This window comes from Lactuca serriola, chromosome 5 (assembly GCF_051521515.1).
Source record: "Lactuca serriola cultivar US96UC23 chromosome 5, Lser_US96UC23_V15, whole genome shotgun sequence".
NCBI lineage: Eukaryota > Viridiplantae > Streptophyta > Magnoliopsida > Asterales > Asteraceae > Lactuca > Lactuca serriola.
In genome coordinates this window covers 53442893-53467177 of record NC_136412.1, presented here as the reverse complement: position 1 = coordinate 53467177, position 24285 = coordinate 53442893, and the positions used below count along the sequence as shown (strand labels likewise).

The window sequence follows — 24285 nt, the reverse complement described above, 5'->3', positions numbered from 1 at the left end:
AGAACATTCATAATTCAATCATGTCAAATGTAACATTTTTCTTTTTTGATGTTTACGTTAGAATTGAATTACCGGTTTACGTATTATCATCATTTACAAATTACCGATTGATGCTATTGGTTTTGATTTTGGTGCATACTGCATATGATTCATTTATTTATAAAAGCAAAGGATCGCATATAGATTATTAGGCAGATGTTTAGGAAAATAAAAGGTCAAATATGAACGAGGTGATATTTGTAACAAAAAAACAAATCAAAGAAACAGAGACAATGAATTATATGCGACTAGACTCCAGCAATTAAAGAAATTGTAAATTACAATATCAATACATTTATTATTATTACAACTTATTGTATATACAGGTACAGCTCTATTTTTTGCATAATATTCATAAGACTCCAAAAATCTTTGCTTAATATAAGTTATAAATATATATATGTTACTTACTGGTTTATGTATTGAAGCATCCAATGAGGCATAACGGGTAACGCTTGATCTTGTCTCCTTGTTTCTTCCATTTCAACATTACCTCCTCCTATCTGTGCATGTGTCTCGTACATCTCACTGCATAATACCCATTTTCATTTCTTAGCATCAGATATATATATATATATATATATATATATATATATATATATATATATATATATATATATATATATAATGTTATTGACAAGATTTATTAACCCCCAACTTAAAATATAACCCACCCGAGGTTTAAGGTGCCTATGTTGTCATGAGTTTGGGCTTGTGGTTGTGGTTGGGGTAGTAGCTCTTTCTCCTTTTCTTTCACCTGCTTAATTTTTTAATGTACATTTACTAATTTAGTAAATTGAAAAAAATAATAATAACAATAATAATAATAATAATAATAATAATAATAATAATAATAATAATAATAATAATAATAGAAGCCACAAGCCAAGGGTAGTTAAGGTTACTGTTACCTCCTTTGAGAGCACGTTGTTTTGATCTTGCAATGCTTTGTCCTTTCATGTGTTCAAAAATCAAAATCATATTTTCAGTATTGATTTGGTCAGAATCATATTTTCAGTATACATACATACATACATACATACATACATACCTTTTTTTGGAGGTCAGAAATGGTTTCAAGCATCAACTGATTCTGCAAATAATATAGAGCATGATTAAACATATATGGGTTGAAAATTTGGAAGGGGAATTAATGTTTTTTTTTGGGTACCTTTCTTAACCTAAGGCGTCTAAGAGCTGTATCGAGTTGCTGTTCACAATTCTGAAGTTCCTTGAGACTCAATGAATCAAGGTCTTCTCCCATTAGGTGCCTGATATGTCATATCACATCATTCATTTATTGTATCTTTGATTGAATAATGAATACAACACCATGCATTTTGGTTATAATTAAATAGATAGATAGAGACCTTTTGTTTTTCTCCAAGACCTCAATTCTAGCCTTCAGTTTTGCATGCTCCAAACTCCAGTTTTCCTAAAAGTAGTAGACCAAATAAAATTGGTAAAAAGAAGATGAAAAATGATTGAACATATAGAAAAGCATGCATATGGTGATGGTTGTGTACTTGTGTTTGATGAGTGGTCCCTTCATTAAGCTGCCTTTCTGTGTACGAGTGTCGATCATACCTCTCAAGGATGCTTTCCATTCTGTTGTTTGCCAAAAATGTGTCAAAGTTAATTATAAGTATCCGAAAAAAATTTCCAAGAAAAATGAAAACGCGTTTAGTTCGTCTATTTTTCTAAATTTTTCATGGAAAATGAAAATTTTATGTTTTCTAAAATTACAAAGAAGTTGGAAAATTTTAGAAAACCTATAATCATTGTTTTCCATATTTTTCTAATTCCAATTTTTTTCTAAAATATAACACATCCACTGTCACTCCATCCACCTCTACCTACCACCACCTTAACACTCCACCTAAAATTTGTTTTCTCTAAATTTAAACAAATAATTTAGATAAATAAATTAAGGAAATTAATATGCATTTATTATTGCATTTAAATAGTATATGAAATTAATAAAACAGAAAAACCATAAATTGATATATGGAATAAAAATTAATTCACAATAACCACAAAATAACATTTGGTAAATTGAATGAGAGTGTGACAAGTTACAAAAAAACATTCATTTATTAAAGTAGATTACAAAATGTCATTTTAGTATATAAGATCATAACAAAAATTACCTTAGGTAGTCTCTCTCTCTCTCTCTCTCTCTCTCTCTCTCTCTCTCTCTCTCTCTCTCTCTCTCTCACACACACACAAGCACACACACACAAATTATTAATTACATATGTTGCTACCAGCAGTAGCACATACATGATTGATTGTTCACAAAAGTGGTGCAAAGTTCCTAATTTTGGTTCCACCATGCATCCATGCTGAGTTCCTAATTTTGGCTGAATAGGTAAGGATATGCTACTCGGTGTCATCTATCTCCTTACCAATTGGATACTTGTTCAACATCAACTGAAAATTGCAATACCTATATATGATTTGTAAGACTTTTTTTTTTTTTTTTTTATAATTTATGTGTGGGTTTGGCTGTGAATGCTATCAAAGTTATGCCTAGGCGATGTCTGTGACTTCTAAAATATGGAACAAGTATACACTAGAAACAAGGCATGTTTGTCGAATAAGGTTGAGTGAAAATTTTCACATTCCTCCTTAAAAATGAAGATGTTTGTTTTATTGAAAGATATAAAACATGTAGATGGATGATAAACAGGGACCATTTATTATCGTGTGGTGTCTAGAGTTTCTAATGCAGATAGATTGCTAGGATTTTTTTTCATGTGATGACTAGGATTGATAATGTATCTCATGAGTCAAATCCCTAGGGTTTATTACAATGATTGTATGATAGCTAGGGTGGTGTATTGTTTTGTTGGTTTATGAATACTATGTGAACTATGGTTAGGTGATATAATTTCTCCCAAATAAATAATAATAATTGTCCAGAAACAAACAAAGATATATAGATATCAACAACAGTTTCAAGTATCAACACTTGATTTCAATTATGGAATTAAGAAAATAAATCTAGGATTATATTGCATACAACAACATCAACATTAATATATATATGAATATTATATATTACATAAACATATATAGGATTATATTACATGAAAATTATATATGCAACAATGGATTTTGAAGAAGTTAAGATGCTTGAAGGCAACATCGTCAACGTTACTAATTATATATTCTCATGTTATTTAGTCAATGAGAACTCTAGCTTATAATAATAGTGAAGAAATTGAAACATTTATTCTATTCCGCGAGTAATTTGACTTAATTTACTGGATTATAAGAACAGATCTTGGGATATATAAAAGAAAAGAAACAAGTTTTCTGTGGAAGAAGAATTTAAATTTGACGAATTTTACAAATTAATAAATTGGTGAGGAAAGAAAAAGAAAGATTATCTTTTGATATTAGTGCAGTTTGATTTCTAAAAAAAATAAAAGGTATTAACTCAGATAAGAATGCATACGAAGTAAGATACGCATAATTAACTTGGATACGAAACTTATAAAGAGTTTATTTAATTTAGGTTTTGTTTCAGAAAATAAAAAAGGAAGTCGGATCAGAATTGAATGTTCTATTAGGTTTTAGTTTTTTGAGCTGCTGTATAACTAGCAAGGTTGATAGAGTTTTATTTAGGTTAGGTTACCCATTGTTACTGGTTTTTCTACTTTAACGTCTTAGTTCCAATGATTAAATGATATTAATTGTTAGATATGTTCTAACGATTTAACATTAATTTCATCCGAAACAAATCATCAAAAACAGTTGAGATGTTAACAATCTATCTGTTGTATTCTTCTTCTTTTACTTTTGTCCCAGATTACTCAAGATAGCTAATTTGATCAAACTGAAATAAAATATAACTAATACAATTATAAATATAAATAAGTAAAGGGCAAGGTACATAAGGATGCAATATACTTTGATTATACCAATCTATACAATCTGCTTTCTTTTACCGTTTAATGTAACAAACTTTATCATTTTCTATATTTAATGTAACACGTTACATAAAATGGTAAGTTTGTTATATTTAATATTAAAATTTTGTAATTTATTAAGTAAATGGTTAGAAAAAGTATGTTGATTGGTAAAAATAATAAAACTATCTTGCATTTTTTTTTGTAAAATTAATTCATACGTAATTGATGAAAATTTATGGGCTCGTGGCTGTAATGAACCATGATGAATGATCCATGTTTTTTTTTTGATAAAAGGATTTCCCCAAGACTTAGGGCCTGTTTGTTTGCATCTTAATACCTCTTAATAAGGGGTAGGTTTGAATCTTTAAGATTCAGACCGTTTGTTTACCTCTTAAGTTTTGGTCTGAATCTGAATTTTAGCACTTACCGAATCAGATTTGATACTCCATCTGAAAAAATAAAAGACGCTCTATGCCCCTTAACCCCAAAACACATTCTCTCTTTCTCGCACCCATCTCCTCCTTCTCACCCACTTCTTCTCCCTCACCGATCTCCAATAATCGTTCGCTTCCTCCGATCTACAACACCGCCTCCGACAGCAACACCGTTTCCGACATTGTTGTCGGCAGCCAAGCCCTTCAGCTCCCTCATCGACGCCGGTTCTCTTCCACCCCTTTCTCCTCCTCCTCCTCTGATTTGTCTGCATCCATTCGATCGGCAACGTCGCCGCCGCCGCCGACTTTGCATCCGCCTCCGGTTGCTTCACCTATGCCGCCTTCACCTCCGGTATCTTCTGCAGGTAACATATTATTTTTCTCTTGTTATGTAATTCAAGTTTAATGCTTAAAAATCTAGTGTGTTTCCCCTGTAATTCGAATATCAGAGAATCATTACTTAGAGTTAGTTTTGGTTCAGTTTTGATTTATGATAATGTGTTGATTTCTGAAATATATGGGGTGATTTTTGATTTTGTGTTTATTTGGTGAAATATATTGCTGAGAATGTGTTACTAGTTGCTGATTTGTTCTTTTTTATTGATAATGTGTTCCTAGTTGTTAATATAAGTTGTTGATTTTCTTTATTTGCTAAAATATGTTGCGGATCTTGTTGTTATGTGTTGAAATGTTGTTGACATATATTGATCTTTGAAATTTGATACTGTTGTTGATGAAATCATATGCTTTGCTTTTTTTCCTGAAATATGATAATGTTTTGCTGATGAAATCATATGCTTTTTGGTTTTGCTTGATGAAATATGAATATTAGCATGTTATGGATTCACTAAATGAAAGTACAATGTTATATATTGAACAGGTGGTGTCTATTAGTGGAGGATATTTCATACCCACAAGCTTAAGGAGTTCATTAACATTAGATTTGTTATGGATGGAGATGGTTCTAAAAGATTTCACAAAACAATGAAAGCAAGAGCTTTGGGTATAATCAAGAAATGATTAGTGTTATGTTTGATTTGGATTTATGATCTAATCTAGATTTTATATGGTGTTTGTAAATTTTTTATAATTATTCAAGAAGTTGATTCGGTTATTTTATAAAAAAAACGTTAAATTTAGCAAAAATAACATAGAAGGGTAAAATGGTCATTTTTGTAATTCAGCACTGCAATTCAGAGGTTCCAACCAAACAACATTTGAAAATTCAGATCTTAAAAATTCAGACCCTCTTTGAAATTCAGACCTCTTAAAAATTCAGCTCTTATAAATTCAGATCCTGCCAAACAGCCCCTTAATATTCTTACTCCTAATTATTAGGGATAAAACTCCTCCTAATGATTACAGACCCGAACCGAAGATGATGGTTTTAAAATTGTCGAGTGGAAAAAGTCTCCTCTTGAGCAACATGTGTTTACTAGACCAAAAACATTAGAGTGTCTTCAATAGTTAACCCATGTTATAATTTAAAATTATTGTCACCTCGTTATCTATTAATTTTGACCTCTAAATAAATGACTTCTCTAGTGGTTAAAGTTATTTTAATAGTTTTTTGTATAACTTTAACTAATTTACCCTCTTCTATCTAAAATCTTTTATAAAACATCTAATTTAATTAATCTTTTTTTAAATACAAATCATATCTTAATATGAAACTATATAATACAACTATATCAAGTCTTTATATATATACCTAAAATATGAAAAATTATTATGTTTTAGTTATAAAAATACAATAAAAACATTGAAAATATTATAAATTAGTTATACAATGACATATGTTTAAAATGAAAGGGGTTAAATGTACAAGTTATAATACTATATTAACCATTCAATATATATTGAGTGGTCAAAATAAAAAAGCAAAAAAGTTGGTTGCTTAAATGGTTTTAAGTTGTCATTTAAAAAAAGTAAATAGTAATACACTATAAAAAAACGTCCAATTGAAGATGCTCCAAGGAAGGATGTAATAATAAATAGGGAAAGACACAAACAAATTCAAAGGAGTTCCTTCATTTGATGATCTTAGTTAGAACATAGTTGAGGTGAGGTCCAACATAAGTGAAACAACCATGTTCGAGTCTCACATCGACTAGACACGATCTCATTCACTTTTATATGCTTTGAAGTTGTTAGATACTTTTACCATGTTACTTTATATCGTTTTGCATCATTTAATTTACATAATCATAAGAAATTCATGCATTTCACAACATTTTGGTATTTTCTTAAATCTAATGTACGATTTACTTTGAGTGATATGGTTTGATTTTAGGTTGCGCGACGCGAGGGAAGTTTGTGTTGTAGTTTACTTCAAGTGTTATGGTTTTCATTCAAGGTTGCGAGATACAAGGGAATGGATTTGTTAGTGGTTTTATTATCATCTATCCATTTGGTATAGTTAGAATTTATATGAGTGCTAAATAGGATCAAACTCTGATCTAATTCAAGTGGATACAGAGTGCACACTTGGATTAGGCGAGTATGATCTTGAACACAACAAAATACAAGGTAAGGGGGCTTTGTAGGGTCTAACAGGAAACATCCTAAAACCTAAACAAAATTTTGGATCATAAGTCTAGTGGAAAATCATGACCAGATTATGGAAAAGCCTAGTTCATTGATTAGAACAGAGAAAACTAAAGTTATTGGACAACTACCTTGGGTTTGGATAAAGACAACTCAAGCTTCTAGAATGCTTCCATTGTTGACCAATCATGTTGCCTCAAACAACCATCTTGCTTTGGTCAACATCTTGTTTGGTCAGTAGCTTTTCTAGGCAGTTTGAGGTACCTGATGGTTATTTTCCAAAAATTGATTTTAGCAGCCTAAACTACTATTTCGTCATAATTCACACTTTTGGAGCTCTTCTTAACTCCTTTAGTATTCATACACTCTCTAGCACATTGATTTCTTTTTCGTGTCTGAATCTAGAAGTGCCTTTGGTGGATTATTCTAATTTGGATTTGATGCAACACTTAGATAAAGTCAAAATATTAACTACGGAAAGTGAACCTACACGATCCATCAAATATCCAAGAATCCCTTAATCATAAAATCACCATTTTCATACCCAATTTCGAATAGGAATTAGGGTTAATAAACTAGAAAATAAGGAACATTGTGGGTTGATGGGTGAAATACGTTCGGAAGAAAAAGAAAAGAACCATAAAGGTCAAAACTTGGTGTGCATGTATGTGCCAAATTTACAAAGAGTTGCACGTCCATGCCACTTACACATGTTGGTGATTTTAGTATCATTAAACATTTTGCTATAGTGATTAACTCAAGAGATAATAAGTTCAACTTTAGCTATAACACGACATTAGAGGTGTGGTGCGGACATTTGGATAAGCTAATATAAACTCAGGAACCGGGGGTCCGGGTGCATCGCCCCTGGTGGGGTTCCAAGGGGCATTGCCTCTGATTGGATTATAAGGGAGCAAGGTTATAAAGACAGAGCCAATTGTCATGTATTTTGGAAACATACACAACTTGCCGCTAAAAATCATTGAATTCAACTGACTAGTGTCTTCATAAGAGAAAGAATTCAGTGGTTGCAGATAATCTTCTATATATCATAAAGTTACTCTGCCAAAATCTTGTCTTGAAGCACACCAAACGAAAGCAAAGTAGTTTATGTTTTTGTTTTGGATTTTGCCTAGAATCTATATTCCATTTTTCTTAAGGTATCCCAAGTTTGAATTCGTGTAACCCCGGAAATAGGATTGAATTATAGATTTTTGAAAAGTGTTTTTAACACGATCCACATAATTATCCAACTCTTGTTGATATTTTGAACCTATATATATATATATATATATATATATATATATATATATATATATATATATATATATATATATATATAACACATCCGTGACAAGTGATAAAATACTATATACGAAACTTGCCTTCATTTTGCATAATTGTGTCAGATTTGGTTGTAGGCTTCACCTATGCAGCTAGTTGTTGATTGTGCTTTTGGTAATTTTTGTAACTCTTATTTTTGTAGGTTAGGGAGACGAATATGTTTCTAGATTTTGTTAGGCAAATTTTCTAACTAAAGAAGTGATTTATTGGTCCAAAAAACTTCCTTTTTTCATATTTGTAAGTCAACTTTGTTGCATTTCATTGTTTTATCTTAATTGTAGAAGTCACAAAGCCGCTAGATGTGACAAAGAAACATCGGTGTTTGATGCTTTGTTTTTAATTCTTGTGCGGGATGATTAGTTTATATGTTTTCATATGTTCAATTCGATATTTATGTCGTAAATAAATTAGATTATTAATGTACAAAATTAATTTATCAAGAAGTTCACTGAGAATTTGATATGCATGTTACATTACCAAATTTAAAGTATATTATGTTGAATTAATGAATATTTATTGGTTAAATTATAAAAAGGGTTATCATGGCTTATTCGTTACTAAGAAAACTGTAAATTTGGTCCATTTGGTTGTCAATGTTTTACGGTTTCAGTCCAAAAAAGTTTGGACTTGTACCAATGGTGCAAAATCGGATACCTTTTGTGGTTTTGATCCCTACCAAACTTGAAATGATTTTTTTACCATTTAGTTAATTTTTCTATTTTTATTTATTAATTCAATGTTTTATTTATTTAAAAAAATAGAATATAAACCCACCCTACCATACCCATCCACCCTACCCTACCGGTTACCAGTCCCCCTGTAACACCCCGGTTTTCAGGTATTTTCAAATTCATCAATTGGTTTTAAATTATGTCATTTTTGGTCCTTGGATTGGAAGGAAATGGTCATGGGAAGCCCTAGTGGCAGGATTGTAAACTTGATGCAGGATGAGTACGCTAAGCGTACTAGGGCGTACCCTAGTACACTGGGTGTACTCATGTCCGAGTGAAACCCTAATTTTTACGGTTTGTAGGGTATTTAAGCATCTTTATGGATCATTTACCCCCATCTTTTCAGCCTCCAAGCCCTTGAGTCGTTTTTGGTAAATCCTAATCCCATAAGAGTGTATTTTGAGGTAAAAGTGTGTTGTTTGTGTGCTTAAGAAAGAAGGAGTTGCATCAAGGAGCTTAGAAGTTGAAGCAAGCTTGTGTATCTTGGATCATCACCTTCTTGGGAAGCTCCAGAAGGTAAAAGGTCTTCACATTGATGTTTTGTTTGCTTGGATCTCATTTTGGTGACTTTATGTTGTTCTTATTGTCCCAAAAGTCCCATTTTTATGCATGTTTGGTGTTGTACGTTTTGAGTTGTCCTTGTAGACCATAGGAAGGGTTCTAAGCCATAAAAATGAGGTCCCTTTAGCTAGTTTGGCGCCATGCTTCTTGTAGAAGGTCTTAATGGATTAAGACCTTCCATTAAGAACTTTTTAGACGTGGAAAGTCATAAAGTTGGGAACTTTATGACCCTAGTATGCCTCTGGACCTTGGATCTGAAGTATGAGCTCAAGTGCTAAAGCCATTAAGCACTTAATGAAGGAGTTGGTATTGTGAGGGTACGCCCCGTGTAACATCCTGTTTCAGATCGTCTATGATTAGGGTTCGTGGGCTGCAACCGGGCATGAGGAGGTCTCAGGGTTGTGATGAGTTTCTAGAAGCATAGGGCATCTCGTCACATTTCCGTGGGTTTGAGGTTCATGGGAATCGGGGTTATATCGAGGAAGCGATGGAAGTTTGAAGTTGTGGCAGGTTAAGTCCCTTATTTGAGAAAGGTGGCAGCCGAGTACGCTGGGCGTACATATGTGTACGCTTAGCGTACTCATGTGCGTGATTTTCAAGCGGAGCCACCTAGTATGTTGGGTGTACCAGAGGATACGCTAGGCGTACTAGGCATAGAGTGAAACCCCTAACTTTGGATGTGTCCCTATATAAAGAATGAGATGGCCTCATTCTTGGCCACCATCCTCAGTCTATAAACCATCTAAAACCCTAATCCTTCGTTCATGGAGCTTGTGAGTGCATTTGAGAGCCTTGAGTGGTTTTGGTGTGCTCTTGGAAAAAAGAAGGAGCTTTGGAGAAGGAGTGAGAAGTCCAGGCCTTGGATTTGAGCATATCTGAGTTAGAAGCTTATATAGATGTATAAAGCTTCAATCTTTCTCACTCTTTTGTTTTGAGCATTATATTAGAGTATTTTAGGGTTTTGGTCCCAAAAGGTGGAGACTTTATGAGATAGTGAGCTCCAGAGTCTATGATCAGCCCCTTTGAGTGTGATTTGTGGTGTGATGACATAAAAATCCAATCTTGGTCGTTGAAATCAAGCCATGCATGAGTTATGAGCTTTTTGAGATAAGGGAGTGAGTGTTTTCGGTGTTTGTGACATTTCTAGCCATGCAAAGGCTTAAAGTCGCTGACTTTATGGAGTAAGACCCATTAAGGAGTCCGGATCTGGGATTTGAGTTAATGTCTTAACTGATTAAGACCAAATGAGTAGAAAGAGTAAATCTGGGGAGTACGCTGAGCCTAATTCTTGTACGCCTCGCGTACTGCCCTAGTGTCCCCGATGGCCAATCTGGATTGTGAGTACACTGAGCGTACCAAGGGAGGTACGCCCCGCGTAACCTCACTGTGGACTTCTGGGCTAGGTCTCATATTAGGCCATAAGTGTTGGGCCTGGAGTTTGGGCTTGTTGCAATAGAGTTTTGGGCCAGGGGATTATAGATAAGCGCTTTGGGCCCTTGTATTGGGCTTGCCATTTAGATTTGAGAGTTGGGCCTTTGGAGAGCCCATTTATTATTGGGCCTTGGTAATGGGTCTTAGGTTGTTGATGGCCTGGTTAATGGACTTTCTTTAGACCTAATGAGTGAGATTTTGGACTTAGTTTCTAATTGATTTAATTGTGGGTTTGGCTCAGAGATAGAGATTGGTGTGCAACAGTAGCGTTTATAGGGGTTGTTCATCATCTGAAGTGAGTCTTCTCACTATACTTACCATGAGTGGTATTTTTGTATAACTGAGATGTCCTATGTGCTTACATTGTGTATTGTGATATCTTGCATTATTTCTTTGTGGTTTATGTTGTGTATTATTCAGAGCTTATAGAGTTAGGACCGGAGGGTCCATCAGAGTTGTGGGACCGGAGGGTCCCACAGAGACACATTGACTGGAGGGTCTTAATGTGTTATAGCCTCGAGTGACTACAGAGCTGTGTGTGGTATATTGGTGAACTCACTAAGCTTCGTTCTTACTGTATTATGTGTTACGTGTTTCAGGTTTTTCTCAGGATCGTGGGAAGGCACCGGCTCAATTGTACATACCATGGAAAGAGTTATGTTTTGAGGATCTTGGATTATTAATCAAACAATTATGGGTATGCATTTTGTAAACTAAATAAATGAGATTTTGTGAAATGTGTTATGAGAATTATATGATTTTAAAATGAAAAATTTGTTTGGAAAATTACGGTGTTACACCCCGCATACCCGGTCAGCCACCCCAATGGTGGTCTCTACGAAGCCTTGCGTACGCTGAGCGTACCACCGGGGTACGCCCCGCGTACTCGCATGGATCAGCCCATGTTGAGTTACCTCGAGTGGGTTGACTCGGCTGGGTTGATTCAGTAGGTTTTTGGACTTTGACCAGTTGACTTTGAGTTGGACCATGTTTGACCAAGTTTGACTTTTGAGGGTATTTTGGGTATTGTATTGCTCCGTGTTGTAGCTCACAAACCCTGGAGAAAACCAGATATGAGCTGAGGACCGAGGAGGGCATGCCAGACTCATGCTGAGGGCTCATGAGCATTCTAGATACGAGCTGGTGGCCAGGAAGGGCATGTCATACTCAATCTAAAGGCTTAGTGGTATTCATTCTGAGGACTGATCAAGCCGGGGAGCAAGCCAGACATAAGTTGTGGGCCAAGGGCAAGCTAGACTTATGATGTGGGCTCAGAGGTTATCAAGTCTGTTAGTTATGGACCCATTGCATGCTGTTATTGTATTTGTGCTATTTGTATGTGTATTGGTATTTTGGGGGAACTCACTAAGCTTTGGGCTTGCAGTTTTGGATTATGTTTCAGGTACCTCAGAGGATCGTGGAAAGGCGAAGGCATGATCGTGCATCTCCTCGAGTTTTGATTCTATGATTTTAGGAAAACTCTGATATTAAACCTGTTTTGAAAACTATTTGTAAACAATGATGATTTATGGGTTGTTTTTAAAAATTTAAATTTTCATGAATTTTTTGGATGTTACAAGTTGGTATCAGAGCTCAGGTTTGAGTGAATTGGAGGAAGACTCGTGTGAATCCAGTCTCAAACTAAGAAAAAATATTTTTAAATGATTTTTCAAATGGTTTTCAAAATAATTAAGGAAGATGTGATGTTTGCGATCAGCCGGAGCCAGTAAGTAGACCCCAAAATACCATACAATTATTTGATATTGAGATATGTTAGAACAACATGCTAGTGATAGGCTAGGGATCTTCAGGATTTTTGGATGATAGAATAGTCTGATTATATGGTACCTGATAGCCTAGGGTTTTCTCTAATGGAATTGACATCGTTACTGTAGTTGCTTAGTATATACATCATGGTCATGCATAACTAAGATTCTATAGTCTAAGAATATTTGATCTAGCCTTATTTCCTATTCTTATTTGATGAAGGGCTTAGGGTAGGATCAAATATTCGACTATCTATAGGGTCCAGTGTTATGTATGGTTAGCATACACGAGTGCAACAGGGTTGGTAGAAGTTTTGTGGATGAGTTGTGTGGGGTCAGCCAACCAGTTGCGAGATGATTAACCTTTCCTCTAGGGAGTGGGGATTGAGTGTCTGTTTATGCTAGCGAGTATTGTTAGGGTATTGTGATGATCCTCAAAGACAAATACGGGTAGGTGTGGAAGGTAGTATGGGCCCGTACTACTGAAAGCACATGACCCGTACGCATATCAAGGATATCACGACCCCTAGGGATTTGTTAGGAGTTGGTTCCCCTGTTATGATATGCGTGTTACCTGATATCCTCATGGTTTATTTTTCAATATGGTGATTACACGTCGATTTGAGACCGGGTCTGGGTTGGGATCAGGAGTTAGCCATCTGGGTGAGTCGGCTGCGTTAGATGGCAGGATCAGGGAGATCCTGTAGGAATAGGTTGTTGCTCATTTCCCTCAATTGCCAGAGATGTTTGGGTCTATTAAGACCGCCATGATTGAGTACTTTGATGAGCGTTATGTTGCTTTGTCTAAGACTGCTTTTGTTGCAACCACTGCAGCCGTTGCAGCCGCAAGAGTTGGATCGGGTCGGGTTTTTCAATATCGGGACTTCAATAATACGAAGCCCCGACTTTCGATGGGGTGCAAGACTTGATCATCGCCATGTGGTGGCTATCTGATGTGGAGGGATGTTTCTTAACTTGTTCTTGTCCAGATGACTCGAAGATCAGGTGCGCTCTAAACCTTCTGAGGATCGGAATGAAGGATTGGTGGAGGCTTGCTACTAGTTATATTATGCTAAACAGAGAGCTGCTGTGTCTTGGGAGCAATTCTCTGAGATGTTCTGCTCCCGATATATACCATTGGTGGAGCATGAGAGGTTGGCCCAGGAGTACCTGGATTTGAGGCAGGGTTTTGAGATGGTAATGGAGATCACTAAGATGTTTACAAAGAGGGCTGTGTTTTGTCCGAGGTTTGCTGCATCCTGCTCAGATGACCCGCTACTTGAGCATGCTCAAGACGGAGATCAGACAGTTTGTTTCCACCCAGTGCTATGGTACTTGGTTGGAGATGCAGGAGGCCGCCAGGCGGCGTGATATTGAGATTGATTTGCAGACGAGGGAGCAGAGGCCAGCCTCGATGCAGTCGCAGCCTGCGCCAAAGCGGTTTAAGACCGTTAATGTCAGATCTGGGGGTTGAAAGGGCAACACTTGTGGGAAGTGCGGCAATGTGCATGAGGGTACTTGTCGATCGTCTTCTAGGTACCACAATTGTGGCCGGCAGGGCCATATGGCGAGGGATTGCTGCCAGCAGGCCCCAACACTCAGTTCTAGGATATGTTATCATTGCGACCAGTTTTGACATGTGAAGGCCAACTGCCCATCGCTTGATGCTAGGCCAACGCAAGTTCCAGCGCCAACTACTTTGAGGATTACTGATGGGAGTCAGTGCACGGTGGAGCCCCCGAGGGCTCGAGGTCGCACTTTCCAGCTTACTGCCGAGGAGGCCAGAGCAGCTCCAGATGTTGTGACTGGTATGTTTCTATCTCTTATTTTGTTGATTATGTTTATGTTATGCTTATCCATGTGCCTTTGTTAGGTATGTTTCTAGTGAACTCTTTGTTTGCTCTAGTGTTGTTTGAATCATGTGCGAGTTGGTCATTTTGTGTCTCGATCATTTATCAGAGAGTTTGATATGCCCATTAGGGAGTTAGAGTGTCTGTTGCGAGTTTCTATCGCCAACGAGCATGGGGTTTCTACATCATCAGTATATCAGGGGTGCGTTTTGGAGATCTTTGGGGTGTCTTATCAGATCGATTTGATCCCTATCCCCATGGGGGATTTCTGCATGATTGTGGGTATGGATTGGCTGATCCGTTTCGGTGCTATGAATGATTATGAGGTCCAGTGTGTGGTAGTTCGAATCCTAAATGGGGGAGAACTGGTTATCTATGGAAAGGGCATCAGGATGGGTTCAGGGTTTTGTTTTTCAGGCAGTGCTCGATAGTATATTCTGGACGGGTGTGCGGGTTATTTGGCTTATGTGCTGGATATGCGTGTGGGGGGTCAAGTTTCAGTTTCAGAGGTCTCGATTGTCAGGGAGTTTGCCGATATGTTTCCAGAGGAGTTACCTGGTGTGCCTCCTGAGAGGCAGGTCGAGTTCAGGATTGACCTCGTGTCAGTGTGGCCTCGATTGAAAAGGCACCGTACCGCTTGGCACCGCCTGAGATGCAGGAGCTGCTAGACAAGCAGTTCATCAGACCGAGCAGTTCTCTGTTGGGGGCGCCGATTTTGGCGTCAAGAAGAATGATGGTTCACACTAGATGTGCATTGATTACTAGGAGTTATAAGTTAACGATGAAGAAGCGTTATCCCCTTCCGTGGATTGATGACCTCCTTGATCAGTTGTAGGGTGCATCTTTGTTCTCCAAGATAGATCTGAGGTCCGAGTATCATCAAGTCATGGTGAGAGAAGAGAACGTGGAGAAGACCGCGTTCCGAACTTGTTATGGGCATTTACGAGTTCGTGGTGATGCCATTTGGGCTCACCAATGCGCCTACAATATTTATGGATTTGATGAATCGAGTACGCAGATCGATGCTCGATCGTTCAATTATTGTATTTATTGATGATATATTGGTATATTCCAAGACCAGAGAGCAGCATATTCGTGAGCTTCTGGGGGTTTTGAGGCGAGAACGACTTTATGCTAAGTTCTCGAAATGCGAGTTTTGGTTACAAGAAGTTCAGTTCCTTTGACATCTCGTTAACCAGGACGGGATATTGGTCGATCCGGCCAAGATCGAGGTGGTGATGCAGTGGGAGGTTCTGAAATCTCCCTCGAATATCAGGAGCTTCTTGGGGTTGGCAGGATACTATCGGGGATTCATTCAGGATTTCTCCAAGATTGCAGTACCCCTCACTCGTTTGAAGAGGAAGGGAGTGGATTTCCGATGGGGCCTTGAGCAGCAGGCAACGTTTGAGACCCTTCACCAGAGATTATGTGAGGCCCCAGTTTTAACCCACCCAGAGAGAATTGAGGATTTCGTGGTATTTTGTGATGCTTCCATCACTAGTTTGGGAGCAGTCCTCATGCAGAGAGCACGAGTGATAGCATATGCTTCGCGGCAGCTGAATCCGCACGAGGCGATGTATCCTATGCATGATCTGGAGTTGGGGGCAGTGGTTTTTGCCCTCAAGATTTAGAGGTATTATCTTTGCGGGGTCCGTTGTACTATCTAAACAGACCACAAGATTTTGAGGCATATTATGGATCAGCCGAACCTGAACATGAGGTAGTGTAGGTGGCTGGACGTAGTCAATGATTATGACTACGAGATCCTTTACCATCCGGGTAAAGTGAATATGGTGGCGGATGCTTTGAGCCGCAAGTCGGTTGGGTCTTCAAATGGGGTATCGTGTATGAGGATATCAGTGGATTCTCTGCTTTTAGGATTGATTAGGGAGGCTCATGCCGAGGGTGTTTGGGAAGAGAACTGGAAGATAGAGAGGATCATAGGTGAGATCGCCAGATTTGTTCCGGATAGTCATGGATTGTTGACCCGTTGTGGTCAGGTCTGGGTTCCGATGTCTGGTGGGGTCAGACAGATTGTATTAGAGGAGGCTCATAAGTCTCGTTTTTCTATCCATCTAGGGGCCACTAAGATGTATCGGTATCTGAGATTGAGCTATTGGTGGTCGTGTATGAAGAGGGAGATCGTCTAGTACGTGGAGAGGTGCATGACCTGCAGGATGGCCAATGATGAGCATCAGAGGCCGCATGACAAGCTGCAGCCTCTGGAGGATCCTATGTGGAAATGGGAGCAGATTTCGATGGATTTCATCACCAAGTTGCCGAAGACGACAAAGGTTTTCGATGCAATTTGGGTCATTATGGATCGATTGACCAAGAATGCCCACTTCCTTACGATTCGGGAGAGTTCTTCGGCCGAGAAGTTGGCTGATGTGTATATTAACGAGATCGTTGCTCGCCATGCGGTTTTAGTCTCTGTTGTTTCAGACCTTGATGTTCCGTTCACCTCTTGTTTTTGGCAGAAGTTCCATGAGGAACTGGGCACAAGGTTGCGTTTCAGCATAACTTATCATCCGCAGACTGACGGCTAGAGTGAGCGGACGATACAGACCCTTGAGGATATGTTGCGGACCTGTGTCATCGATTTTGGTGGGAGTTGGGACTCATACCTACCTCTTGCGGAGTTCTCCTACAACAACAGTTTTCACTCCAGCATTGGTGCTCCGCCTTTTGAGCTCTTGTATGGGCAGAGATGTCGTACCCCGGTTTTATGGGGCGAGGTTGGTCACAGAGTTATGGGGCAGACCAAGGTGGTCCTTCAGACTACGAAGATGATTCATCAGATCAGGCAGAGATTGCAGTCTGCTCAGAGTCGACAGAAGAGCTATGCCGACCGGCGCCTATCTGAGTTGGAGTTTTAGGTCGGTGACATGGTGTTACTGAAATGTCTCACTTTGGAAATGTGTGATTCGCTTCAGAAAGAGGGGAAAATTGGGTCCCCGGTATATTGGGCCGTTTTGGGTTATTGTCAGGGTTGGCAATGTTGCGTACATATTGGATCTTCATGAGGAGCTTAGTCAGATTCACAACACTTTCCATGTTTCGCAGCTGCGAAAAAGTGTATTGGATGAGGATGCAATGGTTTCCTTAGATTATATTCAGGTGGATGAGCGTCTGAACTATGTTGAGAGGCCAATAGCTATTCTAGAAAGGAAGGTAAATTTGTTGCGTAGCAAGGAAGTACCTTTGGTAAAGGTACGATAACAGCACCAGAGGGACTCCGAGTGGACCTGGGAGCTGGGGGCTAAGATGCGGGAGCTTTACCTAGATTCGTTCTCTGCAGCAAACTGCGAGGACGAAGTATAGTTCAAGTGGGGGAGAGTAGTAACACCCCGTTTTTCAGGTATTTTCAAATTCATCCTTTGGTTTTAAATTATGTCATATTTGGTCCTTGGATTGGAAGGAAGTGGCTATGGGAAGCCCTAGTGGTAGGATTGTAATTTTGATTCAGGAGGAGTACGCTAAGCGTACATGGGGGTACGCTAAGCGTACATGTGGGTACACTAAGCGTACTAAGGTGTACCCTAGTACGCTCGGCGTACTCATGTCCGAGTGAAACCCTAGTTTTTAGTGTTTATGGGGTATTTAAAAGCATCTTTATGGATCATTTACCCCCATCTTTTCAGCCTCCAAGCCCTTGAGTCGTTTTTGGCAAACCCTAACCCCATAAGAGTGTATTTTGAGCTAAAAGTGTGTTCTTTATGTTCTTAAGGAAGAAGGAGTTGCATCAAGGAGCTTAGAAGTTGAAGTAAGCTTGTGGATCTTGGAACATCACCTTCTTGGGAAGCTTAAGAAGGTAAAAAGTCTTCACCTTGGTGTTTTGTTTGCTTGGATCTCATTTTGGTGACTTTATGTTGTTCTTCTTGTCCCAAAAGTCCCATTTATATGCATGTTTGGTGTTGGATGTTTTGAGCTGTCTTTTTAGACCCTAGGAAGGGTTCTAAGCCATAAAAATAAGGTCCCTTTAGCTAGTTTGGCTCTATGCTTATTGTAGAGGGTCTTAATGGATTAAGACCTTGAATTAAGGACTTTTTGGACGTGGAAAGTCATAAAGTTGGGAACTTTATGACCCTCGTATGCCTTTGGACCTTGGATCTGAAGTATGAGCTCAAGTGCTAAAGTCATTAAGCACTTAATGAAGGAGTTGGTTCTACGAGGGTACGCCCCACGTAGCCTGGTGTACTCCCCGTGTACCCAGTCAGCCACCCCGATGGTGGTCCTCTGCGAAGCCTTACGTACGTTGAATGTACCTCCATTGTACGCCCCGCGTACTCGCATGGATCAGCCCATGTTGAGTTCACTCGGCTGGGTTGACTCATTGGGTTTTTGGACTTTAACCAGTTGACTTTGAGGTGGACCATGTTTGACCAAGTTTAACTTTTGAGGGTATTTTGGGTATTTTTGGGATTTTGATGGAATTGGTCACTTGGTGGGTGTAGGCATTGAGTAGAGAGATGAGATTTGGAGTCAACCCTAATCAATTATATTCAACTTGTAAGGTGGGTTTTCCTTACTATACTTTCGGATTGAAGGCACCAAGGCCGACCCATTGGTTTGATAACCTGATTTGTGGATATGCTGAGTATGGAATAGATATGCATGCTAGTTTTGATATGCTAGTCTGGTAGATCTGTAGGACTACCTGTGATACCGTCTGTTTATTTGTATATGATATTATCTGTTATATGTCGACATATTGTGTGGGCTGGGTTAAGGTTGTACTGCTCCGTGCTGTAGCCAACAAACCATGGAGCATACCAGATGTGAGCTGAGGGCCGGGAAGGGCATGTCAGACTCATACCGAGGGCTCTTGAGCATTCCGTATACGAGCTGAAGGCCGGGAAATGCATGTTAGACTCGTACTGAGGGCTTTGTGGTATTCAGTCCGAGGACTGATCAGGCCGGGGAGCAAGCCAAACATAAGTTGTGGGTCAAGGGCAAGCCAGACTTATGTTGTGGGCTTAGGGGTAATCAAGTCTGTTAGCTGTGGACCCATTGCATGATGTTATTGTATATGTGCTATTTGTATGTGTATTGGTATTTTAGGGGAACTCACTAAGCTTTGGGCTTACAGTTTTGGGTTATGTTTCAAGTACCTCAGAGGATCGCGGGAAGGCGAAGGCATGATCGTGCACCTCCTCGAGTTTTGATTTTATGATTTTAGGAAAACTCTTATATTAAACCTGTTTTAAAAACTATTTGTAAACAATGATGATTTATGGATTGTTTTTAAAAGTTTAAATTTTCATGAATTTTATAGATGTTACACCCCTTTATCTCTTTCTTTGTGATTCAACACACACACACACACACACCCACTGATAAACTTGGGGATGCACCTAATAGTACCATCACCCTTCTATCAGGAGCCACCACCCTTCTTGTGAGAGCTAGGGTTTTCAGACACTTCTCCCCTACCTCTCTCTCAGATCTGAAAGCCCATACAAACACATCTCTCTCTCTCTCTCTCTCTCTCTCTCTCTCTCTCTCTCTTTTCTTCATCTTTTCCTGATTCAACACACAATGATGAACTAGATGAAGATCTTGGTTCATATTCAATACACACATACTCCAAAATCAACACACACAATCAGACAAAAAAGCCAAAAATTAAGGGAAGAAATATCAAATAAAGGTATCCAAATTTAACACAAAACCTAGTTGAATAATAGATGTGATTTGCCAAATATTCTAATAAACTGGAAATAAAAATCTGATTTGTCAAATCAAACCAACTAAAAATGAATCTAATTGTTAAATCAAACCAACTCAACTTAAAGTATGGAATCCAACCCTCATTCATTCCGATGACTTTTTCCCCCTTCAACCCTTCCTTCTCCGGCAAAACATATCCACTAGCACCGTACTTTGGCCTCATTAATCGATTTGGTCTCTATCGTTTAATTATCAAAAGAACATTCACTTTTGTTACTGTTGAAAACGATGAGTGAGTAGGGCGAGATTTCAATGGTTGTGTGTTGAGGAGTGTTTAGGGTTCTTGAGAGAGAGAGAGAGAGAGAGAGAGAGAGAGAGATTTTAATTATGAAAATATAAAAAAAAATGAAAAACAAATTAATGGAAAAATAAAATTTTCAAGTTTGACGATGATCAAAATCACAAAAAAAAAATCTCATTTTGAACCATCGATGCAAGTTTTTACTCTTTTGGATTGAAACCATATAAAAATATAAACCATAAAAGGTATTCATGGAAAAAATATGGGCACGTAATTTCTCTCAAACATCTAAAATACATATACGATCAACTTAGCTACAAGTTAGTAAACATAAGATTATAATAAGCATAATACTTACATAGCCAGTACCAAAATAGTGACACTATGGTCATGGGTAACTATATATCGGAATCAATGCACCTTGGAGAAAGTTTGAAGTAAAAATGTAAAATAGCATCAATTTCTGTACATTTACTTAATGCATATATTTAGTTGGCTGAATTGATTTTTGGAACGTACACTTCATATTTTCATAGTTAATATCGTGGTACAATAATATACATGTGCATGTAATTGCAAGCTACTTTTAGGTGCAACTGACACTACACCATGCATACCACTTGATTTTAGATATTAAATGAGTTACATTATTGATCATACACGTTTTTTTTATGTTTCAAAAGAATTAGAATGAAATTGAATTTGATTTGACTATGTGTGATTGGTTAAAAAGAGGTGGAGTGAAAATTGAAATGAAGTTTGGAATCAGAATGTAGATTATAATATTAAACGATAAAATATATAATTAAATATAGGGATTAGCATCAAATTAATGCACCCCAGTAATCTCCAATTACCCAATTTTTTCAAGATAATGTGCCTAAAAAGATAATGATAAAAGCAAAAAGGTATGCACTAGTACCTATGTTCTATAACGCACAAAAGCTGTTTCACTGATTTTCTATGATTAGATGAGAAAGTCAAGAAGTTGCTTCATTGTATATGACCATATTTGTGATCTTATGTGCCAAGTGAAAAACAAAAATATTATTAGATTTCAAAGACTAAAATTACATATAAGTTTAAGTGAAAGATCACAATTATATATTATACTCTAATTATACTAAGTATATACTACATTAGATATCTTAGTGAAATCAAAAGGCTATGACAATCAGGTTAATTAAAGACTAAATTAGACCTGATTTGGGTGAAATACAAATTTATATATAAAGAATTAATTTAGAATGTCAAATTATGTATCTTCTTTAATTAGCTTAGAAATAGACCTGAATGACTATTTTGGTTTAGGAAATATTACATCAACAGAAACAGAAAGCCTTTACGACTCTTTTGAACCTTGAAAATGATGCAGAACTTTTAATAGAAACTAGTACCATGTTCTGAATATATATTTTTTAAGAAAGAAAAAACAAAAAAAGGAAGATAACGACTAATGAATTACCTGAAATCACTCAACCTAATTGACCAATTTAGTTATCCAATTGGTTTCTTAATTTTTCTGTAAATACTACTTGATCACTATCGTAAACCCTAGCTAAAACTCCATTACGAATAACCAGCTGTGCTCGATCATAGTTTCTTTTGCATGTATTTGTGCTTAAAACAGGCCTTTTATATATTAAGCTTGCTACTCGAAAACATCACTAGTCAAACTAACCAATCAATCAAATTGGTCCAACTAATCCGGAGTTACTGTCGATGGTTGAAATAAACCCAAACATATACATATTAGTATAAACTTGATGATGATGAAGATCGATTATGAGATGAAGTTGATATTAACGATTTAAATCTTCATCTCAGCTTATCCTACTTGTTTTCTAAACAAAATAACACTAATTAACAGGAATCATCAAAGTCGAACAAATCAATCGTTTTGGAAGTAATAAACTTAGGGAAGCTGCGAGATAGATAGATTAGAGAGAAGTCTTACGAAGCATCGGAAGCGTACTCGCAGAGCTTTCCTTTAGTGGAGAAGACGATGAGAGCGACATCCGCTTCACAAAGCACTGAGATCTCATGAGCTTTCTTCAACAATCCAGACCTTCTTTTGGAGAAAGTGACCTGCCGATTGATTTTGTTTTCGATCCGCTTCAACGTCACTCTTCCCCTCCCCATTGATGATTGATCGATCTACAGATATTCAGAATCTTCTTCAATTCACCCACACCACAACCACACGAAATGCAATACACACACATATATGTATATATATATATATATATATATATATATATATATATATATATATATATATATATATATATATATATATGTAATAAGTTGTAACTAACCAACAAACACCACCATCAGGTGTGTTGTTGCGCTGCTGTGGTGGAAGAATATCTGGATTTACCAAGTTTGGAAAATTCTTATCACCTACTTATAACCCGCCCCAACATTTTATTCTATTTTTATTTATTATTTTTTTTTTTTACCAAAACTATCAATTTTTAAATGCTACGTAAATAGTAACTGGTTGTTTAAGAAAAAGTAAATACACAACCAATACAATTACAGAAGTACTGATTAACATTTTTTTATGTTTTTTTACTTGACTTAACTATAGAGTTACAGTTTGATTTAATGAGAAACTCATGAAAAATAAGAATTTATCTTTATAGATTAGAACTCAAATATTTTTCCATTCATTTTTTCAAATGTATTTTAACTATCATTTATTTAAATAACACTTAAATAATAAAGACGTTTAAAATTTCAATTATATAATATAACCATTTTAATTTTATAAATTTCATCGGAACTACTTTGCATTAATAGTATCTACCATATTTTAAATAAAGATTATGGCGTATTTATTCTTTTTCAGTTTATGTACAAAATAGTTGTTTTCCTAAAATAATTGTTTTTACAAATATGACACCACATTTTATTTTAGGACCGATAACTCTATTACGGTTTTAAATATGATTTGCATAATTTTTGGACGTGTTTGGCAAAAGTATCTGTTAGCTGGAAGTGAGTAGCGGTTAGCTGGTAGCGGGAAGCTGTAGCTTTTATTTGTTATATAAATGTTTGGCAAAAGTAGCGGAAAGCTTTTCAAATATATAAAATTACATAAAAGGACAATTGATTAAAAATAAATAAATATATAAATATATTTTTAAAGGTAATTATAGAAATTGGTTTCAAAAGCTTAAGAGCGTTTTGTTAAACGCTACATGAAGTAGCTTTTAGAATCGGAGCGTTTTATTAAAACTAAAAGTTAAACGTTCGTACTGCCAAACGAAACTTTGTGTTTAAACTATAACGTTTTATCAAAAACTAAAAGGTAGAAACTCTCAAACGCTTTCAAAAGCTTCGTGTCAAACACGCTCTTTGTTAGTTAAATAAAATTAATATGTAAAATATCATTATATAAAGTCATAAATATAGAAAGAAATAACCACTATTACTACTATATAAATAAGAATTGTCTATTTCCAGTATATATTTTATTTTTTATAGTAAAATATAATTTGTATATTTCTAAAGAAATTTTGTATTTTTAAATGTCTTAAAATTGATTGTTTACGGTTACTGGGAGGATAATAGCTATATATTAAGGCATATATTAATATTAAATATCAGTGAAACAAGAATCTTTAAGAAAACGCATTTATGGTAAGGTGGTATTGGAAAACCAGAGTGGTATAAGGAAAAA

At 36.8% G+C, this 24285-nt stretch overlaps 1 protein-coding gene across 1 annotated transcript; it reads right to left on the bottom strand.

Moving 5' to 3' along the window:
- Positions 1–301: 301 nt before the first annotated feature.
- On the bottom strand, positions 302–22835 carry AGL8 (AGAMOUS-like 8). Its single transcript, XM_079000303.1, has 8 exons — positions 22555–22835; positions 1566–1647; positions 1410–1474; positions 1211–1310; positions 1091–1132; positions 951–992; positions 714–796; positions 302–567 (listed from the first exon to the last, which is right to left on the bottom strand). The coding sequence occupies exons 1-8, from the start codon at positions 22737–22739 to the stop codon at positions 447–449; spliced, it is 720 nt and encodes a 239-aa protein (XP_078856429.1). The 5' UTR covers positions 22740–22835; the 3' UTR covers positions 302–446.
- Positions 22836–24285: the final 1450 nt, after the last annotated feature.

Bases quoted from the DNA above. Each gene is read 5' to 3' on its own strand.
- AGL8 (XM_079000303.1), bottom strand. From the start codon at position 22,739: ATGGGGAGGGGAAGAGTGACGTTGAAGCGGATCGAAAACAAAATCAAT. The intron at 1,648-22,554 runs GTAAGACTTCTC...GGCAAACAACAG, and splicing joins GAGTACGCTTCCGATGCTTC to AATGGAAAGCATCCTTGAGA. The intron at 1,475-1,565 runs GTACACAACCAT...TACTACTTTTAG, and splicing joins GGACCACTCATCAAACACAA to GAAAACTGGAGTTTGGAGCA.